Source organism: Python bivittatus, unplaced genomic scaffold (genome assembly GCF_059951505.1).
Source record: "Python bivittatus isolate LINGU-HERP-01145 unplaced genomic scaffold, Pbiv_v1 ctg000660_np1212, whole genome shotgun sequence".
Lineage (NCBI taxonomy): Eukaryota > Metazoa > Chordata > Lepidosauria > Squamata > Pythonidae > Python > Python bivittatus.
This window is the reverse complement of record NW_028277092.1, coordinates 530,226-552,229: the sequence shown is the minus strand read 5'-3', so window position 1 is coordinate 552,229 and position 22,004 is coordinate 530,226. Positions and strand designations below refer to the sequence as shown.

At 50.6% G+C, this 22,004-nt stretch overlaps 1 protein-coding gene and 1 pseudogene across 5 annotated transcripts in view; one reads left to right on the top strand and one right to left on the bottom strand.

Moving 5' to 3' along the window:
- Window positions 1-22,004, bottom strand: part of SEMA4A (semaphorin 4A) — a 62,250-nt gene that overhangs the window by 7,458 nt on the left and 32,788 nt on the right. For all 5 annotated transcript variants that reach the window (XM_088151148.1, XM_088151151.1, XM_088151146.1 and 2 more), the window contains 10 exons: window positions 19,867-20,033; window positions 10,426-10,586; window positions 7,096-7,158; window positions 6,084-6,182; window positions 4,932-5,043; window positions 3,913-4,029; window positions 3,565-3,704; window positions 1,287-1,456; window positions 974-1,124; window positions 591-780 (listed from right to left, as the gene is read on the bottom strand). In XM_088151148.1, the coding sequence (XP_088007274.1) occupies window positions 591-780; window positions 974-1,124; window positions 1,287-1,456; window positions 3,565-3,704; window positions 3,913-4,029; window positions 4,932-5,043; window positions 6,084-6,182; window positions 7,096-7,158; window positions 10,426-10,586; window positions 19,867-19,963 (1,300 nt within the window). In that variant the 5' untranslated portion in view covers window positions 19,964-20,033. The remainder of the gene's footprint in view (window positions 1-590; window positions 781-973; window positions 1,125-1,286; window positions 1,457-3,564; window positions 3,705-3,912; window positions 4,030-4,931; window positions 5,044-6,083; window positions 6,183-7,095; window positions 7,159-10,425; window positions 10,587-19,866; window positions 20,034-22,004) is intronic.
- LOC148214514 (Ig gamma chain C region-like) lies at window positions 14,842-15,833 on the top strand (annotated as a pseudogene).

Here is a 22,004-nt window from a genome sequence, read left to right as displayed (position 1 = left end):
CTGATTAAAAGCCGGTGTGCTGCAGCTTCAGTGCCAGATTAGGGCTGGGAAGGCCAAATTTCAAGACCGTCCTCTGCCACAGCAGCTCCCTGGATGACTTGGGCCAGTTGAGAAAGAAGTGATTACATTCACTAACTCAACTTTGAGATTCAGTTCACATTCTTTTGAAGTTTATTCCTATCACGTGGGAGTTGACATCAGGACATGGATTTTCTGCACCTTACTTACAGCTAAAAGACCTTGTTCAGCCTCAGAAAAACATATTTATGGCTCCAACTATCCAGTGGTCTGCAGAATTGATCAACGCAGATTAGCTATGGATGATGTAACGGATTACGGCTTCCATTCACTGAAATGTTTATTGCGCAATTTTGTATATGTACGTGAATATATGCCCCCTATGTTTCTGCTTCTTTTTTTAACTTTCTTTTTTCTTCTTTTATCATTTTGTGGATTCTTTTTATCTTTTGTATTTAGCTGATTTTTAAAAAGTGCAAAAAAACCCCAAAGCCAACCCACTGCAGCTCATCACCCAAGGGGCAGGGTTCAAAACATCATTCCACATTTGACAAGGGTGGACGGAGCCATACCTGTCCCCAGAAACAGGACCGTGCAGGGAGCCCCACAGGCCTTCTGAGTTTGGTGAACTGTAATACGGGTGTACTTCACGCTGTCCTTCACCAGCAGAGGTTGGTTATTGATTGGTGCAACCTTCTCATCCATCAAGAAGTGGTCCTTCATGAAGGTGAGGGCTTTATCTGAAGAGGGGCCAACAGAACACTAGGGGGAAAAACAACGTTTGGAAAGATCGGGAGGGAGTCCTACCGCTCAATTTCGCTGCTCTCCCGGGATCTGGGAGCAGGTCACAATCGGCCACCGGGCCCTCCCCTTCTGTGCCGCTCCAACACTTTGCCACTCATCCCCTGCTGGCCCCCGTTGGCGACCAGACTGAGAACACAGAGGGGGCACTCACGCTGCCAGGTCGGGGCTCCATGGCCGGGCCACTGTAGGTCATCCATCGGGAGCAGTCCTTGTTCAGCTCTTTGTACTTCCCATCAAAGGCCTTTTGGATGGCCTCCAGGCTGAAGGCACAGACCGCTGAGCTGCCAAAGTTCCCGCCCTGCCTGCAAGGAGTAAACAGGCCGGCTGCACCCCTCGAATCCAAAGCATGCTGCGTGCTCCCACGTTCTTACTCGGGCAGGCTGCGGAATCAGGCCTGGGCCCCAAGGGCAACCTCTGCCCCCTCGCCAATCCAGCCCTCTGTGCAGACAGTTCCACCCCCTTACCACTGAGAGGCAAAGACCCCGTAGAAGAGGGTGCCGCCGCTCGGCTGCGGGAGAGCAAAGACGTGCTGGATGACGGTGTGCGGAAACCGCCCTTGCTGGGTGCAGGAGAGCTGGGCTTTCAGGAAGGTGGTCCACTTCTTCTGGAGCACCTTGTCTCCTCCGACGTCGTTCTGCGGAGAAAGAGGAAGCAAAGACCCGCTTATGAACTGGGCGACCCAGCTAGCCTTGGTTGGGTTCACACAACGTAGTAGAATTAAAATGGAGGTGGGCAGTTTGGGTTTCAAGGGGTTGTGGGTATCCCGCCCTTGTCTTAGCATTTTGTGTGAATCAAGCCATCACCTTAAGCGAAGAATTTACTGGTTTGAGCAGAACATACAACGTGAACCCAGACCTTGTTGGTTGCCCACCCAGGCTGACGATCTAGCCCAGTGTTTCCCAACCACAGCAACTTGGCTGGGGGGTTCTGGGAGTTGAAGTCCACACTTCTGAAAGTTGCCGAGGTTGAGAAATACTGGTCTAGCATATCGTGTGAATGCTAGTCCATCTATGTTTTTGGGGAGACCTTCCCAAAAGGACAAGCAGCCTACTTAAAGGGTGCCCCTCAGCTCCCGTCCCCACTGGCTGACCGTATGGAAGACATCAACTGCCTCAGACCTGCTCACCGGCCACAGGTCCCCTCCCTGGCAAGCGACTTGATGGCGCACCTCCTGGAGGCCACTGGTTGACCAATGTACGGGTCAGCCAGGCCATCAAGGCATTTCACACCATCAGTCAAAAGGTTTTGGACTCGCTTTTAAAGCCCTATTTTTATGAATTCATAGCCTTAGCATTCGTTCCTTTTTGTACTTAAACTTGTTTCTGCCTCAATCACCATATGGGAGGCTTACATCTTAGGGTTAAAGTAACAGAATAAAAATAATCCGGAGGAGGACAACCACCACCAAATAGCCAAAACAAACACAGCATGCTGGGGGAGGAAACCCACTTGGCCATAATCGGGGATAGATTATCTCCCCTGCACCCCTCCAGGCCTGCTGAAAGGGCAGCTTTTCGTAGCTTCACAAAAGCAGAGCAGGCCTCAGAACGTGGTGATGCCACAGGACGGTCACAGCTGCTGAGAAGGCCGGCGTCCTGGGTCCACAGGATGACACGCTCCGTGCAGTTTACACGCCCCACCCGAAGGCGTGAACGGGAAAGGACGGCCATCCTTCGTGCTTCCTTCATTCCAAAGAGTATTTTCCTGGGACTGAACAGCTACCGGGGGAGCCTACAAAAGGCAAGCTTCCTCACACAGGTGCCAACAGGTGTGCTGAGCGTGCCCACAAGTCCTCTGAACCACCTTTTCCACTTTGGATCCTTAGCTGCATATCTCTAGAGCAGTGTTTCTCAACCTTGGCAACTTGAAGACGGCTGGACTTCAACTCCCAGAATTCCCCAGCCAGCATGGCTGGCTGGGGAATTCTGGGAGTTGAAGTCCACCCATCTTAACGTTCCGAGGTTGAGAAACACTGCTCTAGAAGGAACCGAATAGTCACTTAGCCCCACCCTCTGCTCAGTGCAGAAATCCACTAAACCAGGGTTTTCCAAACTGCCTTCTACGCAATCCAGAGTTCCATGAGAGACTGCAGGAGAAAACCCACAAATGGTCCATCGCTAGGGCTTTGCCTCTTGATCAGGGGTCCTGGAATCTTTTTCTTAACAGGTTCCCTGACCTAAAAGAGTTTGAAAGCCCCTGCCCTGCGGGTTTCTCCTCGGCCCAGTGCTATGCAACGTCTTGTTTAGGCTTCAGAGGACCCCACTGGGTGCTCCCCTCCAGAATGAGGCAGAGCCGTCCCCCAGCCCTCCTTGCAAAGCCAGTGGAGTAGCCCACGTCTGACCATCTTGCCTCCAGGACGACCGGCCAGATCTTCCTTCTGAAGGCAAGACTAAAAAACTATCTTACTTGACAGTGGATTCTCCAGATTAATTCTGCACTTCCTGAACATCTACTTCACTGGGATGATGTTACTGTCTAGTAAAATACTATCTACTAGTATACCAACAATACTAGACACCTTTCTAGTATTGTTAGAAAACCAGAAAAAAAAATCTTGCTGTCTGCTAGAGAGCTCTACCCTGTTTATTTGAAATAAAAACGCTTTGGCTTTTTCTGATGGTGCATTTGGTTCCAACCTTAACATTAAACCTTAGCCCCTGCTCCCAGCTGGGGAATGCTCTCTGCAGATGCACACGATCGAGACTTGGCTCGCAAATGCCTCTGATCTGGGAAATGCCTCACCTTGCAGACGCGAGCCACCCTGGACACAGTCAGCTTCTCAAAGAAATCAAACTCCTTGGCTGTCTCTTCAAAGAAGAAATAGACCTTTTCATCATCAGGGGGTCCCGGGATGTTGAAAGAGGCCACAAACACAGCATCATCTGTGCAAAAAGCAGGGAGTCAGGTTCTTGTGACACACACGCACACACACACCGGCTCGGACCCCCACAGGAGCATCCGTTGCTTAGGAGATGCATTTTTCCTGATACCCACCGTGTCTTGGTTGCCAAGGCAACAGCCAGTCCCCGGTGGATGGGGAAATTGTGGGAAGGGCTAAGACCCCTCCCCCTGCCCTGCTGCTCCTCTCACCGTGCAGCCAGGAAAGGAAGCTGTCGGTCTTCAGAACGGTCCGGCTGCCCAGGGTCCGAGAGATGACCGGCTCGTTTCCCTGGAAGTTATTCATGGTGCCCGTGTAAAGTTCGCCATCTGGGTGGGGTGGAAGCAGAACATGAGATGGTGCCACCTGCGCCCTGGAACCCTTTGCCCCCTTTTGGTCATCACAAAACTTCCCTGAATGCAGCTAACTGGAACGCAAGCAAGGCAGCTTTCAAAAACAAAACCATGTCTCATAAAGGATATCCAAACTTGCAAATGAAACGCATTATTACGTTCCTCTGAGAAACAGTATGTAGAAGCGTATTCAGTTGGTCATAAATAATTATAAACAAGAGGAAAAAACAAAACAGCAGCTGATAAAACAAGCCACTAAAACATGTTGGAGTTAGGGCCTCCAAACCAAGGAAGCTGGTTCCATCTTAGACTCTGATCGTAATGGCAGGATCCCCTTCTCTCCTCCCACCCCCCGTTTATGCCTTGGCAGCTGATCTCAAAAGCGCGCGAACAACTCTGCCTGCTGCGGCTTGGAATAAGGGCCCGCTTGGCCCAGAAACTGAGACTTCGTGGTTCCCCCAAGGCAACCTCGCAAGGCTCGACCGCTGAACGGGCCAGACACGGATGCCTCTTCTCTACGACACGCCTGGGCTGATGCTACAGCACCCCGTGGCGGAAAGTCTTGCCAAGTCAACTTACGGAACGACAGCCTCCCCACCCTGGTGCCCCCCAGATGGGGTGGACTACAACTCCCAGAATCCCTGGGACTGCCGCCTTGGGATTTGGGGAGCTGAAGACCAACTCCTCTGGGGGGCAGCTGGTTGGGGAAAGCTGTTTGGAATGATTAATACCCACTCCCAGGGCACCCATCATAAAAACTGGGCCATTGCCTACATATTCCCATGCTTCCTTCATCTTCTTCCATCGCTCTTCCTAGGCGGACATGTGAGAGGTGGAACTCCCCCCGTCCCCCCCCCCAATTCCCTGGTCTGGCTCACCCACAATGAGAGCTGTGTTCTGGTGCCGAGGGTCGAAGGGGCAGAGCCCCTTGCCTTCCTGGAGGAGCGGCTGACCTTTTGCATCCGTTACCAGCGTGAAATTTTCTGCATCCTGGCAAGGCAAAGAAAGGAAAGGAAGTGAAGAAAAATCTCCCAAGAGCAGAATGCAGGCAGGGGAGACCCCGCCTGCCTTCCACATGTCCCCCTACTCATACACACTTCTCAACCGACCTGCAAGACAGACCAGCCTACAACACAGGAGTGGGGCGAGGGAGGGGAAGTGCTCAAGACCACAACTGGGCAATCTTTAAACTTGGATCTCCTAATCCAGTACTGCTCAACCATGTGGACTTGGCTTTTTTAAAAGGACAAACTGCTCTGAGAGCAACCCGACTGCTCAAATGATGGATCGGGAGACCAAGGCTGAGAGAGACGGACTCGCCTTTCACTTCCTGCTGGGCAGTGAAGGTCACTGGGGAGGGTTGCTTGGTTGAGCTCAGCTTCTCAGCTGTGGGTGCAAAACCTGGGGTTCCAGTGCTGCACATCCCCCCCCACCCAAATTCTTAAACGCGCCTGCACGGATCTCCAAAGGTTGCAACCACCTTGCAATCTTGAATGGGACAGAAGGGAAACCGTGAAATCCACGGGGAACAATAGTATCAGTCGTACTGAGCAATTCTGAACTGGGCTCCCCCACATCTTGACCCTGGCACCACCCTGGCACAAAGCCCTTGGCACGCCAGTCGAAGCCCAAGGGCAGTCCTCGGCCACAGAAGGGCACACTCCTGCCCTGAACTAACCCTGCTCTCAAACCTTGCTCCTCCGCCCGGGAATCAAACCCATTTGTGCTCCTGGGTCAGTTATACTGGAGCGATGCAGACCCAAACATTTCCATGAAACAATCGTCTTAATGGCATTTCTTGCATTTCAAGGCTGACCCAGGAGACCCCAGGGGGGAAAACCTTGCATGGGGTAAACGCGGATGCCTTCCCCACAAAGAGAAGTGAACCCGTCTTCCTTCTGCTCTGGATTTTGAAGGACTTAGATGGAAAATAAATAAATAAAGAGCTTTGTGATTAATTAGGGACCTCCTTTGTAAGTGATTGTAATTGATTGCTTCAGGGAGATGCACGGAGGGGTAATGGAACTCACAACGTAAGCACACGTGGGGCTGAAGGCGTAGGTCCCACACGTATAAAGATGGCTCTCGTTCAGCTGAACTAGGATGCGGATGAAGTTGAAGCATTCCGTCTGCAGAAAAAGAATGGGGGGGGGGCAATTCAATTCCCATTTAAATTTTGCTCAGCACACCCACCCACTAGAACTGATGGGTAAGAAGCAGAGATAGTGGGAAATGTGCTTAAAAAAATCAGCCCTCCCATTTCTCTGTAACCTTTCAGTATGATTATTTCCAGATTCTATCTTCCATTTGTTTATTTAACACTTTCCTCAGGAGTGTGCAGCCTTGGCATATCTAAAGCCTGATTTCTAAGCATCTCTGTGCCACCTCAATCTTATATAGCAATACCGAGAAGAGAAGAAGAAGGGTTGTATCAAATATCTCAAACAAAGGTGATTTTTCAGAATCCTGCCAATCTAAATTTAGTGCTCTTGAGGCAAAGGGGCAGGCTATATATTGGATTAATAAGAGTATTAATCGTAACCTTCATCTACACCAGTGTTTTTCAAACTTGGCCACTTGAAGATGTGTGGACTTCAACTCCCAGAATTCCCCAGCCAGCATGCTGGCTGGGGAATTCTGGGAATTGAAGTCTACACATCTTCAAGCTGCCAGGGCTGAGAAACCCTGGACTAGAGTGCAAAGCAAAGGCTCCATGCCATCAAGTGACTGGCTATGAACCTGACCATCCTGCAGAGCAAATGCTCACCAAAGACGATGCTGGCTTTAGAATTCTGGGCGGAAAAGGTCCAAACATCTCAAGGGGCCCCTGATGAAGGAAAGGTGATCTACAACCCACACTCAGGTGAACTGAAGACCTGGCGCTCAGTATTTACTACGTTAAGTTTGGGGGGGATTTTTTTTTGCAAACTAGCCTCCTTAGTTTAGGGCTCAATCTAGCGGGTGAACCCGCATCATGCGTCATTTCGGGGGGCAGACTGAGTTTCTTGTGTGAGGAGGCTGAGCTCCCCCCACCCCACTTACCTCGTTACTTCTCTTCTTGAAGACGCACTCCCTCTTCTTCACAGGAGTGGGGCTCCACGGGATCTAGTGCGGGGAAAGGAGAAGAGGCCCGATGTGGGTTTCTTAAAAAAAGGGAAAGAGGCAGAAAGCAAAAGTGCGGCGTGGTTCTTCTTCCTCCTCCTCAGCCACCAACGCGGCCAGCTGCGACTCCAGGCGGATTACGAGAATCAGCCGGGACTCGGAGGATTCTGGCCGCCTGCTCTGGAGACGCGGGAGGAACGCCAGCTGTGGGGGCTGCAAGGTCGTCCACGCAAGAAGCCCAGCCAGGAGCCCTGGCTCTGTCTTTACTGTAAGGTTAGATCAGTGTTTCTCAACCTTGGCCACGTTAAGATGGGTGGACTTCAACTCCCAGAATTCCCCAGCCAGCCATGCTGGCTGGGGAATTCTGGGAGCTGAAGTCCACCCATCTTAACGTGGCCAAGGTTGAGAAACGCTGATCCACACTCTGGAAAACAAGAGTGACCACAGGGCCTCGCCCACACAAGGACCCACAAGAGTCACTTTTATGTGAGACGGGCGGCTATATAAATACGACAGATAAATAAAATAAATAAATAACTACCCAGCGGTGTCAGAACTGCAGCTATCCACAGTGATCCCATTTGCACCACAAGCTAAACCCATCAGGGCACATGACACCCATTAAAAAAAAAAACAGGCTAAGCTTTGGTCGTACCGCCATCTTGACTTCTTGGACCATCCCCTGCGGACCCCCTCGCAGCCCCCTCCCGACATCTACGCCGGCCGGAAAGGAAGTGCTTCCCAACCGTGTTCTCTGGAGCTTTCGCCAGATGTGGAGGTGTGAATGCTTTCAGGACGTGGAGGGTGTTTTCTCCCCCCCCCCCACTCGGTCACGGGGCAAGCAGGCGGTCAGAGAACGTGACTTGAGGCAACTCTGCATGGCCAGGCTGGTGTCAGCGGGAAGGAGTTGCCCGAAGAAGCCGCTGCCCCAGTTCCAAGCTTCGGCAACCAGGCTGGTCAGCTGTTCTGCCCGGCCCCAGACTGGCAGTCTCCCGCCAGTCACTTTCCTTCCCACGGGCAGGCCTCTGAGGACACGTGCTTTCCGTGGGCATGAGTAACAGAAACTTGCAGATGGGAAGTAACTTTTCCCCCTTCTTTTTAAGTCAGTTTTGACTCCTGGCGACTGCCTGGAGAGGTCAGTGCACTTTTCTAGGCTGAGAGAGGGGGACTGACCCACAGCCACCCACCCTCCTTAGCGTTCGCCTGATCCACCCCCTGCCCAGCCCTGGAGCTGCTCTCCCGTCTGTTTCACCAGCGCGCCACGCCAGTTCATTCCTTCCCCTTTCTGGCTGAGATGGCAGGAGGAAAGGGCCAAACTGGGGGGAATTTCCCCCCAGCGCTCAGCTCAGCCTAAAGCAGTGCTTCTCAACCTCAGCCACTTTAAGATGAGCGGGCTGCCATCGACGCATTCCAAAGAGCTTTTTCCTGGGACCGAATAGCTGCTGGGGGAGCCTACAAAAGGCAAGCTTCCTCACACAGGTGCCAACAGGTGCACTGAGCATGCCCATAAGTCCTGTGAACCACCTTTTCTGCTTTGGATCCTAAGCTGCATATCTCTGGAGCAGTGTTTCTCAACCTCGGGACCTTTAAGATGGGTGGACTTCAACTCCCAGAATTCTCCAGCCAGCTCTGCTGGCTGGAGAATTCTGGGAGTTGAAGTCCACCCATCTTAAAGGTCCCGAGGTTGAGAAACACTGCTCTAAAGAGATGCCTTGGGCCAGCACTCAAGGAGAGTTTAGGGGACTGCCGGGAGGGAGAAAACTGTTTTCCCCCCAATTCTTCTTTGTGGCTGTCAGAACAGGCTTGAGGCTGGTTTGCCTCCTTGCCGAACTCGCCCACACAAGCACAAATCTGCCTCCTTGCACCAGATCGTTCCCTCTCCCGCCCTTGCAGCCTTCCCTTCCCTTCCCTCCTGCCAGCCACCCCTGCCACCTGTCCCCCCAGTCGCCTTGCTTTTAGGTCATTTCTATGGGACCAATTTAAAGAGGAAAGAGGAAGGAGAGGGAAAGGTCTGCCATTTCACCAGCAGGCTGATTTTTAAAAAATAAGAGCGGTCCCCGCTTTCCCTGGTCCACCAGCCCAGGCTGAACTGGCGCTGGACAGCAGCGACCGCTGACCAGGCACGCCCACCGCAACACGCAGCCAACTGGAGGGGCAGCCTAAAGAAATTAAGCTCTGAAACAGATCCCGGAGCCTTATTTGGTCGACATTATTTCTGACGCAGAGCAAGGAAGGAGGCAGGCTTTTAACCCTGAGTTATGGTGTACCCACGAAACAGAGGACCGTGAAGGCCCTTTAACCAGCCCAAGAGGGTAGGGCTAAAACTACCCTTTCCTGATCCCACAATTTATCACAAGGCCCCCATAAGTACATCGTGCGAACCCAGCCATAGAATGCAACCAGATCTGCCACCATGCTATGATGTCTGAAAAACACTCTTTAAAAAGTAAAAAAGGAACTCCTTTGGTGACGCGCATGGCACAGTTCCTTATTCCGGAAACTGGTACTGGACAGGCTGCTGTAGAAGAAACTGGCTGGGTTAAAACATTGTGCTGTGCGAATCCAGATGTTGTGGTTGGTAAACAAAGGTTTATGGTTTGCCGCAATGTGGAAACTCAGCCAAGACTGGTTCATTCAAGCATCCATGGTTAAAACAAGCCACTACGAAGGGCCACACACATGAACCAGTTTGGTTTAGTTCAAATACCCCAGATGCAGCTGGACAAAAACCATTCTCCACCAAATAGATGTGTAAACTTGGCAGCCGGGTATCTTTATCACGCTCCGAAACAGGACGTGACCAAGCCAGAGAGTTCCACTTTCGGTCGAAAGAGGCCCCCGAGATGGCAGACGGTGCACTTCCGTTTTCAAAAGAACGAAATGACACGAGATACAGGCAGCGCAGGATCATTCATGCAAGGCGCCTGGAGAAGGGGGAGGCAGGGACCTCTCTGCCCGTCGGCAGACTGCCCCCAAGAAGACCCGCCATTCAGCCTACGATTGTCTAGGACTGTCCTCCTCCACCCAGATGTTGGGACTGCAAAGCCTCAGCCAACAAGATGCCTTGCAACACACAAGGCCATGGAAAGTGAGGAGAGAAGGAGAAACAGAGGCACGTTCCAGAAAAGCAGGGTCTCCTCCCCTCCCCTCCCCTCCCTTCCCCTCCCCAAAAGCGGTCCCCAAGCAGAAGACTGGGGCCTCCTCCCAGGTTCCCTGCCCTCACCAGGAACCTCCTGGTTCCCCCCCTCCAAATTCCCAGTTTCCACTCACCTCCCCCTTCAGCCTGATGGAAGGGGGGCTGGTGATATCGAGGGCGAGGATGGTGTCCCTTCCTCCCACGTACAGAGTCGCACCGTCCGTGCTCAAGAGGAAAGTGTCGTAGTTGAGAACGCCCCTCTGGCTGAAGGAGCTGACCTTGCGGCTAGGGTCCCCTGAAAGGAGAAAGAAGAGCTCCGTGGAGCAGGCACGCAGGTGTGGGGGCCGTGGACCACACGCCACCCCCAGGAGGCAGCCGGCTTCGCGCCGCTTGGCCGGTTCAGGGCAACCCGAGCAAGGGCTTGGGGCATCTGTTTCCTCTCTCCAAAGCCCGTGCGTGTCCCAGACTTTGGGTCCAGGTTCCACCCATTTTGGAGCGCACCCCTGGATGCGATGCACAAAGCCTGGTGTCTTGCACAGCCCAAGTTAAGCAGCGGCCAAATCTGGAGCAGCTTTAGAAAGAAATGTCAGGAATGTCAACTGGGCCATGAGCGGGTGGCGTACGAAAGGCTCTCGAGGTTAAAAGTGGACCAAGGTCTAGACAGTTGCAAGTGGCCCAAAGAGAGAAGTGAAGAAACTGAGCCAAAAATAAAGGCTAAAAGGGAGGGGGTAAGTACCACAAAAGACACAACCGAGCACTCGCTCGAGAGGGGCGACACAACCAAAATAAGGAAGATGGATATGCTCCCTCCTGGGTTTCTGAGCATCTCTCAGTGCTCAGTGTTTTCCAAACTTGGCAACTTTAAGAGGAGTGGACTTCAACTCCCAGAATTCCCCAGCCAGCCATGCTGGCTGGGGAATTCTGGGAGTTGAAGTCCATCCCTCTTAAAGTTGCCAAGTTTGGAAAACTTGGTTTAGCTAGAGCTGCTGGACCGTTTTTTCCCTCCATCTGTTAACAATCTCCAAACTGGCCTACCACAAAAGGCTTTTGGGGGCCCCTCTTTGAACATGATTCAGAAACTTCAGCTGGTCAGAAGGTGTCACGTGACTTGCTGGCTTGCAATCCATTGGGGACATTGGTGCTAATTTAAATATGGATTACTTAAAGCTGGGGTAGACACGCTTCTGGACTGATGAACCCCCTTCTTTTCTACCTGAGCCCTGCTGGGATCCACCAAGTGCAAAAGATTCTGAGAATTAAAGGATCTGGAACCCAGAATGTGAATCATTTTGTTGCTGACGCTGCTAAGCTTTGGGAACCTGACACCCCTTCTACCCTCCTGCAAATTGCCCAGTGCCAATGACCGACCCCTTATTTTTTACCTGTTGTTTTACAGACTGCCTTCATCCCACACGCTTCAATCTGCTTTGAACGATTCTCTTTCATCATAGTGTTTAGGACCTCTTTCTAGAGCCAAGCTTTTCACATAACACCCCCCCCCCCCGCACCTACTTATTAAATAAGCTCACACCTAGACCGAGCAGTAAATTAACCAAAAGGCTGGGTTAGCATACAGCGGTGTTTCTCAACCTTAGCAACTTTTATATGGACTTCAACTCCCAGAATTCTCCAGCCAGCATGCTGGCTGGGGAATTCTGGGAGTTGAAGTCCATGCCTCTTAAAGTTGCCAAGGTTGAGAAACACTGCCATACAGCATGCTAAACCAGAGAAAATCTCACCAGAGATGCTGTGTGAATGCAAACCCTAGCTCCTTATACGGTTAAGTCTATTGTGAGAACACAGCCATGAAGTGAAACCATTGCTTGAACATTTGAAAACCACAAATAACTTACTATTTGCATCTACAATTATAACATATACTAACTGTGCAACTTGATCGTCCCAGACAAAGGTGACTCTGGGCATCATACAAAGATTAGATATGGTAACATGGTTCATAAAATCAAAGTACGAGAACATAACGCATGCCAGGGGTCAAAAACCCATTCCTTTTCAATCACTAAACAAAACAATCAGGCCACAGGGTTGTTTAACCTCTCAGTCAAGACACATATTATTGTTGCTGCTATTTTGACTGTCGTACTGCAGAATAAAGGTAGAGAAATTTCCAAAAAGGAAACCCTCGGTCATCTCCGCTCCGCCACTCAGCCGCCTCCCTAGCACCCTCTCGTTAGGGGAAATAGCAGAAGTGACCGCGTCTGCATCTTGTCTTAAAAAGCAGGAAGCGAATGAAAAGAAAATGAGACAGATCATCACCACAACTTCTTCCAAGGCTTAATAGCTCCAGCCTGGGGAAGGAAATAGAGTTTGATTAAGCCTTGCAAACTTGACAGATCCTTTTAAAGCAACACATCCTGGAAGAGAACCATTTCCTATAATTAACACTCTGCCTCTTAACTGCAACTCAGCCTAAATTCCTTGCTTTCATCCCCTGCCCATCGCTTCCTCAGAAAGGCCTTCAAAAAGAGCTTCAGAAAAGACTCTGCCATTAACCCTGAGATGTGGCCAAGTGCCCCCTCTCCTCTTGTCCCCCCATCCACCCAGGAGCCCCGGGCGGTGGCTAAGCTGGCAGGCAGCAGGGCCAGCACAGGGGTGGCACCAAAGGGGCTTGGATCTGAAGGCCCCTGCCGCCGGCTGGATCTATTCATTTCCATTTTAAGGCAAGGAATTGATGACTGCGACTAAAGCGGCGTTGTATTGCAGACCACAGGCTTGCAAGGCAGACTCTTCTAATTCATTTTAATTCCTGTAAATATTGCAGGTGCTTCGAATTTAAGCAGCAGTTATGCCAGCGGATGGGAAAGAGAGGTTACTCAGAGGCTCCCACCTTGGGGGCCTTTCTCCAGTTTGTCTCCCGTGACCTTGGAGGGGTGACCCAGGACCCGCAGGGGCCGGGGTTAGGAGCCGGACTGGCAAGGGGATCCGTGCATCTCGTGCCAGGGGTGTTTTCTGCAGATGGAGGGCGCTTCTCCGTGGCAGCAGGAAAGGGCTGGATGAGGGTCACGTGAGCACGGCAGCCCAGGAAAGATCCTGCCAGGCCATGTCTGCCACCTGGTTAGGAGCCCTAAGGCAGGGCAGCCATCCCTCAGAGAGAGCAGCCCTACGAAGAGGGGGCTGCAGTCTTCAACTCGCCACCAAAGTCTCCGTATTCCGAGAGCTAAAAACCACCCTGAGTCAGCCAGCAGAGGAAGCAAAAGGAGGCGGAACCACCTAAAAAGTTCATCGTGAAACCAGGTTGGTATTTCTACCATCCGTGGGCCGACAACTCTTGCCATCCTCTAAGCAGCCCAGCCCTTGCAGGAAGGCATGGGTGTGATCAAGCCACCTAAAAAGCCAAAGGAAGCCTACACCTGCCCCAGCGCCAGGCGTCCTGGGTCATACACGAGACTGGGGCAGAGAGGCAAACACACAAAGGTTGCCCAATGTCTCCCACTGGAGCCTAGCAGGTGCCACTCTGGCTGAGGAACCTGGGGCTTTGAGAGCAGCTGGGTGAGTCCATGGCGGCACCCGACCCCACTGGGCATGTGTCAGCCCTACAAGGTAGACCAGTCTAAGAAACCAGTGCTGTCTAGGCCAGGACTACTTTTACTGGAACAGCTCTTTACTAGATCTTGCAAGTCTGAATGCACTTCCCCACTCCCTCCCTTTATCTTACAGTGAACTAGGAGGGGGTCATCTGAGATGTCTTCTCAAGTTATTTTCTTGGCCCGGACTCATCCCCCCTTATCCATCAAGGCCACTCCCTATGCCCTCTACAGCTTGGGAGCCGCAGCAAACCCTTCGGCTTTGCAGCTTGCAAGGTGTGAGGAAGTGACCTGTGAGGTAGAACTAGCAATTTCCAGGCTTGAGAGGACCATCATGTCAACAGAGATCAGGCACCTCCCAAGGCCATCAAGCAAACATCCAAATACCCCGATTCAGTTTTAGACATTTTTTACCTTTCTAGCCAAGGGAAATCCTTCTCCCAGTCCTTTATAAGCTCCGAGCGACGGTCACTCTTGCTTTGCAAAATTTGCATCCCTCTTGAATTCTACTTCAATCTGAAGAATTACTAAAATGAATTCCATTTGCAGCATGGACACCTGGACACCACTTCCAACTTTTCAAGTCAGTGTCCACTCTCTCCCCCCATGCAATGGGAAGTTCCACACAAGCATGAATAAAACGAGGCAAACACCCACAAGCAATTTGTGATTCTTCAGACTATTTCAAGACTCTCTGCCCCATTTTTTAGCAAGGCTCATCCCTGATCTCATGCTTTGATAACACTGCCCAGAAAGAACCACGGCGGCGTGTACACCACCATTCTCCAACCTGCTGCCCACCAGAGGGGTTGGATTATATCTACAGGAGCTGACCCTCCACTTTTCTGAAGGGCATCAGGTTGGGGAATCCAGTGCGCGTGTCCAACCTTAAGATGACTCTTTCGCCATGCGATCAGGTGTCCAAACAGAAGGGAACAGGAAGCATTGCGCAGGGGTATGTTGCAATCTCCAAGTGATGCAAAACTTTACACTGGCTTTAAAAAAATGCCAATCTCCTTCGGACACTTTGTGTGCCAGTTGCTGCATCTGCCGTCTGCACAGGGAGCTTTGACCATTACAATCCCTGAAGACGCGATTCAAGCCAAGCCAGGCTCTGATGTCCAGCTGCCTTGTCACAATGAGGAGTCTTCTGGGCACCCAGGCCCCAAATGCCTGGCTGTGGTGTGGCGTGTGAGCTCAGAAGTTATTGCTGAGGATGAAGATAAATTAGGAGCTATTCACCAGGGGGCAAAAATGACTCCTGAAGAACTGCAAGAGGGCAGTGCCAGCCCCCTGGTTCCAGATGTGCAGTCACAGATAGCAACACTTATACTTGCTTTGTTATCCACAGCCTTGGCAGTGAAACGAGGGAAGTGAAGTCGAAAGTGGAGGCTCCCCCACGCATAAAACTTGGTTCCACAAAAGTGCAGTTGACCAGGTCAGGTACAGTTGCGTGTACAGCAACAGATTTTTGTCCTGGCGATATCTCTGTGATGTGGTTCTGAAATGACGACATCGTGCAAGGCCCTGAATTGCCTCCTGCTCTGCCCGACACTGGCCGCTCGTTCAGAGGAGCGTCCTGAAGATCACGCCACAAATTGCAGATGCCGACGCCAACTTCTCCTGCCATTTCCATCACCGAGCACTCGAAGGGGCACTTGTACTAAATGCAAGCTCGCCCGATCCTTCAGCTGCTCGCTAAGCCACCAAGGGAGAATTCTGTAGCAGCCCAGTGCAACGTGAGCAAATGTTATCCCTCCCAAATCCGTATTCAGTGGTTGCAAAATGGAGTGCCACACAACGGGATGTTTTCCATTAACAGCGTCCTCTTCCCACAGAAGAGTGATGTTGAAGTCACTTTCCCAGTGCTTTCTCCTGAACCAGACAAATCAGTACCGTTTGAGGGGGAAAGGGAAGATATGAATGACGGGGAAGAGAGACTGGAAGGAACCCTCTACAAGAATTCAGAGCTGGAAATCAGACCCGTAATGAGCTAATCTCTCATCATGGAGAATTTCGGAAGGGTGCTTAGTTTTAATTAATGTCTGCAAACAAACAGCTGCACACATTCCTGCTAACCGTCCTGGATTGGCTCATTCCAGAGAAGAACCTGATGCCCACCAGGGTCAGGGTCTGCATGGAGAGAGGGGGAGGAGAAGGGAAGGGAAGGGAAGGGAAGGATTCCCGTGCAGGCATTGCAAAGGTGGGTGCAGTCACGGAGCTCTCTTGTCCCACGACAGGGAATGGGGGGCAACCAGGAGGAGGCAGAACAAGAAGGGCTGATATGGGGTTAGTGCCTGGTGAGCAGGACCACTTTTGGAAGCTCAACAGTCACCTGAAGCCAACAAGATCATCATGGTTTTATTTAAACAACTGCTTCCAGTTCACAAAAGTATCTTATTTTCCAAAACGGCTTAAAGGAATGAAGAGAAGCATCTTGTTTATGCAAAACAGGGTTTCATTTTCAAAATCGTAGCCATGCTGTCTGCTTACACAGAAATCCAAGCACCTGCAACTTTATTAAAGAGGCATGTGATTTCTGCAAAGCACACAAGAAATATAAAAAGTCAAGGGTTTAAAGTCTTCCTGAGGATCTTTGGCTCTTGATCCAACCCAGCAATCCACTGGCACGCAGGGCAGCGAATACAGAACTAATTTTGGAGGGTTTCTTTTCTTTTCTTTTTTTAACTGCACCTGTGATGACAGTTTCAGTCAACTGGCAAGCAAAATGAAATGGCTAAGGAATACGGCGTGAGCCTTCAAAAGCCAAACGCTTTATCCACAGCGTTAGAAAACAGCATAGATGCCACCCACAGGCAATTATCCTGCGTTCTAATGGTTTTCTTTTTCCTTTTTTGAGTTTTAGATGAAAGCTCTGATAAATATTTCTAGCCCTCCCCAGGATGCGTCACCTCTGAATTCTCAAGGGTTCAAATAGGATTCACTTTCTAGGAGGTGTGTGCAATAAAGAAAACAGGTGTGTTGTTCTGAATCTGGAGTAAAGAGAGTTTTAGAAGTTCTGCCAAACTATTCTGGATGGGCTACAGTCAGCCAGGCTGCTTCGGTTGTTGCGAGTTTTGGCCAAAACAAGCTTTATTGGGCCGGCTGGGCAAAGTTGGCATGAACCACCCTGCCTGCTCTCCAGCCTTCCCCTCGACTGCTCCCGCCACGGGCCACTTGCAGTCTTCCCAGCCCCTTCCCTTCCGCCTCCCATGTCCTAGCATGGCTCTCTTGACCCAAAACCGCTTTATCTCAACAGCTTCGTCACGTTCTGCATCTGGACCGAACGTGCTGCTTTCCGTTTGGGCACACACCACCTGAAAACAGGGGTTTAGCCCACGGAAGAGCTGTGCACAAAGCATTTCCTACCTCCCTCCTTTGTAGATAAGCGACACAGATGTTGAAAATATGGCAACAGCTATCAAACAATTGGGTCTCTGACTCAAGACTGAGTGTAGAGGACTGTGCGGCTCCTGTAAAGAACAGCAAACCCTGGGGGGCTCTGATGCTTCTCTGGAAGAATGAAATGGTGGGAAATGCGATGGTGTCGGCTGGGCACACCAACATCAGCCACTTCAGTGTGATTCTCTAGTGCATCTCTCCTCTCATTTTCAGAAAAGTGCCTCCGAAAAAAAAAAGGGTTTTCACAGAAGACTTCTCATTTTACAATCAAGCTTGCTCTAACATGCTGCAGGAGATGTGGTTCAAAGGAAGTCTCACCCTTTTGCAAGGTAGCTAAATATTCTGAATAATCTTAAATACGGTTTCATCTTTCCTGAGGGCGATGAAAAGAGCAAACACTAACTGAGTGCCTTTCACTCAATCTCGCTGAGCTTTGGCTTATTATTTGGCTAAGTTCATTCAACTGAGTTAACGGAGACTCGCTACAGTTTACAAAACAATCCACAAAAACTTCCATAGCAGGTAAGAGGTCCACAATAAATATAAATCGATAAAAACAGCCGATAACTAATCAAAGTCACAACGCTACACGGATAAATTATAACAGTGATAATGAAAAATAAATAGAACAGAATAATATCAAATCAGTGTAAGTCATTCAAAGTGAAACCATTTAAGAAGGAGAGGACACACTCTTTGGAAAAGCTTCATCCTCAGGAGACCTCACTCTAAGGAGGCTGGAGAGGATCCGAGAAAGAGAAGCTCCAGGCCTCCATTCCCTTGGCCTAGTTGTGTAGAATTACAAGCTTCTCCTGGGAAGAAGGTACTTGACAGGCTGATTCAGGCAGGAGAAGGGGGTCCTGCAGGTATCTGGGTGCAAAGCCATCTATCGGTCAAGATCAGCACTTTGAATTACACCTGGTAACTACTGTCACGCCTCATGCACCATGCTGTTCGCAGATAATACCCACCAGTAACCAAACCACTGCATTTTGCACCAATTGCAGTTTCCAGGTGAGCTTCAAGGGAAGCCCCACGTAGACCACTTTGCTGTCGTCTAGTGTCACAGCACCAAGGGCATGAGACAGTTGCAAGATCCTTGAGATCCAGGGAGGCCTGCAACTAGCTCACCAGCCAAGCTGGGGAAAACCCCTCCTGGCCCCAGCCTTCACCCGCCCATTCAGCAAGAGCAGGAGCCCAGGAGACTCCCAGCTGCAGACCTGCTCCCTCAGGGACAGGGCCAACCCAGAGGAACCAACTGAGAACCTCAATGGGCAAACAATCGCTCTGCCTTGCTTGGATTCAGTTTCAACCTGCTTCGCCTACGGCTTCCGGAAACCTGAACAGCAGCACCAGTCGCTAACGTCTTGGTCTGACTGTGGCTTGAGAAACAGCACGTGTTCAGGGAGGGGAGGGGAAAGAGAAGAAGAAACCACCTCTGTTGGAAACTGTGCCTTTCTCTAGTATGCGAAGTAGAGTATATTCAAGCACAAACTATCTTTGTGGGCCTTGGTACCCAACTAAAATATGTTCCTCCTCTTCTTCCCCTTCCCTGGCATTCCTACCCCCAACCTTCACATAAAAATGGCAGGAAAAGTGAACCCAGAGGCCGTATCAGCACACAGATGTCCCTGAGCTGGCAAAAGCTGTCCCCACCCGATTTCCAAGCTGGCTTAAGGAGCTTGCCTTGGTCACTGAGATTCAGTGGCTGAAACCGTGGCCTGGAGGAGATTCTTTCAACCCTCTGAATGTTAAAAGGAGGAGAAGAGGCAGAACGGGGAATAAGTACTCTCTGGGCGCTGCAAAGACAGATGTTTGCAGGCAGATGTCTAGAACTCAACCCTGCACCTGCAGGATTGCTTCAGCAGGACGACTTGGGGAGCTTTAGCGAGGAAAGTCAAACGGGAGACGCCAGACAAATACGGTCGTAAGTGTGTGAGCATCGGCAGTGCCCCCTGCCCACCCATACTACACACCGGCATCGCAACACTCGGGTGCATCTGTACTGTCTCTAAAACCGGGACGGGAGCACCAGAGAGGGCAGAACCAGGTGGTTTCGGATCCGAGGAGGAGGAAGGAGCCAAAGGACAACCTGATGGGGGTTACAAGCCTCTGCAAGCCCTCAACAGGAGGACAGCCAGATTAGCAACAAGCAACTTTTAAGTCAATCTTAAAGCTTGCTCTGGTTTACCTGTTCTTATTTGTTTTTCTGTTTTCCTCCTGCTTCATCTTAGAATGAATTGGTTTGCTAGAGGTTTATCCCACCTTTTCTACAGGAGCAAAAGGCAGCTTTTGTGGAGGTCTCTCTTAATTTTATCCCCGCAGCAACTGGCTCCGGACTGGCCCAAAGTCACACAGAAGCTTCAAAGGCAGAGGGTGGAATTGAAACTACTCCGACACCTTTGCCATTACACCACACCAGTTGCGTAAACAGCTTTGTCATGTTCCGTAGGGAGATGCGGTGTAAAATACTTTGAACAATGAAGGGGGAACATGAGAGCTCAGGACACAGAAGTCCTGCTCGCAACACCCGTTTCAGCATGCCTGTAGCACGCCGTTACTTTTCCTGGCCCTCGTCTCCCTCCGATGGATGATTTCTCTGGCCACCGTCCCTCCCGGGCTCCTTACCTCTCTGAAAGGTTAATCTTGGCATCAAGTTGCTGCACACGGTGACTGCAGCCATCAGAAAGCACCCAAAGGAGTGGGAAAACTGGCCAGGTTTCATGGTTGGTTAACAGCAGCCTGTCGCCAAGAAGGTTGATGGAGACCGAGAGGTGCTGGTCCTAACTTGGTAGCTGTCAAGAAACGGAGGAGGAGGAGGAGAAAACAGATGTTAGAAGAAGAGCCCTCTTTGGCAATCAAACAAGCCCTTCTGCTCGTGTTTGTTTCAACCGTTGCATTACGCTGGTTGATTCTTCCTTGTGGTTTCTCATGAGGTTCTTCTGATGAGTGAGGAAGGAGAAGCTGTGCTCGTCGGGGGCAGAGGCTTAAGAAGGAGAGGGTGGCATGAGGCAACACCAGCCAGAAGGTGCCTCTGCACTCGGAAACCAGCCTGCGGTGGCCGAGGGCGTATTTTTGTGGGGTGGGAAGGCTCCTTTCCTTGGCAGCCCCAGAAAGCTGTGAGCAATTCCTGAGGAGCATCTGGGGAGGGGGCTAAGGCTGCAGAGCCTTAGGGGCCTTGCAAGCTCTTCTCTGCTTGCTCTGCCTCTCTGGGACTGATGTCCAACAGAATGCATTTCTACAAGAATCATCACGTTTTTGTTCAAACCGTGTTAAACTCCACAGCTTTTGGCAAAATTGCTCATGACCCCACCTCCCCTTCTCAAGCCTCTGAACGTCTTTGGAACAAAACCCATTGCAACAGACTGATTTTACACCAGGAGGGAGAAAGAGAGGTGGGGACTGGACAACGGGCTTGTTGGAGCAAGGCTGCAACACGGGGTGATGATTACAAACTGCTTTGAAAAACAAACGGGCTCTTTCATCAATGCACACAGTCACTTTGGTGGATCAGCATGAGAGGAGGAGAAAAACTGGGAGATCTGAAAGAAGGAAGTAAAAGCAGCAGTAATTTTGCAAAATTCCAAAATTCATTTTAGGCATGCTTTAAGTCGGAAGGAGTGTGAAGAGAAGATACAAATCCAGAGGATGAGTGAGGAAATTCACTCAGCCCTTCCTCAGCGTACTGTAGGTTTGCAAGCAGAATGTCCAGGCAGGGTGGGAAAGGGCAGCTGTAGGGATACAGGTGTTCCCTGCAGCACCACAGACCTCACAGGGCGCAGCAGCCTGGGCTACAAGACCTCTAAGCCCTCTTCCAACTCTACCTTCCAGTGAATCCCGGCTGGATCTATGCGGGGCTGCTGACTGGGGAGGAGAAAATGGAGGCTCTGCCTTGATTCAGAGAGCTTTCACGATCCGAGGCTCTTGCAACTTGCTTTTCATCAAAATGATATATCCAAGGGTCCTTCCTGCCTATTGTCTAGTCCAGTGTTTCTCAAACTTGGCAACTAATCTAGATTCGTGCTGGCTGGGGAATTCTGGGAGTTGAAGTCCACACATCTTACAGTTGCCAAGTTTGAGAAACACTGATTTCGTCTGACTCCATCATCTGAGCTGGTCTTTCATCTGGCCTTCTCCTCTTCAGCCATTCCAAAGTCCACCCCAGCAGAGCACATGCATCAGTGCCCCATCATGAGACTCTGAGCCCACCCAACAGTCCTGCTTTGACATCTGCCAGAGAGACAAAAACTGCACCCAAATTAAGTTAATTTCATGGCCTGCAGATCATTCAGGGCCTTGCAGTCTGTGAGATTCTGCAGGGACACCTGATCATTCATCAAGCACTTAGAAAGGAACAAGACAGTACACCTTACAACAAGGAAGGAAGTGGGGAAAAGAAAGAGGTGCTCAGAAACACACCAGGAGGCCCACCAGGCCTTAAAAAAAAAAAGAGCAATACTAAACTACAGATGGGGAACAAGCAGGGAGGACGTGAAGTCCTAGTATAGGTTGACAAATATGACATTGTTGGTATTACTGAAACCTGATGAAATGGAACTCACGATTGGAATAAAATACCGGAAGGATATAATCTGTAAATAGACTCAAAGGAAAGGAAAGGGGGATGGCATAATATGTAAGAAAAATGATTACACCCATGTAGAAATTCACGACCACCAAGAGCGAAGACCCGAACAAAATGGGCTGGGTGAAAATTAAGGGGGGGAAACCCAATAATGACTTTATTTATTTATGAATGTTTTGAA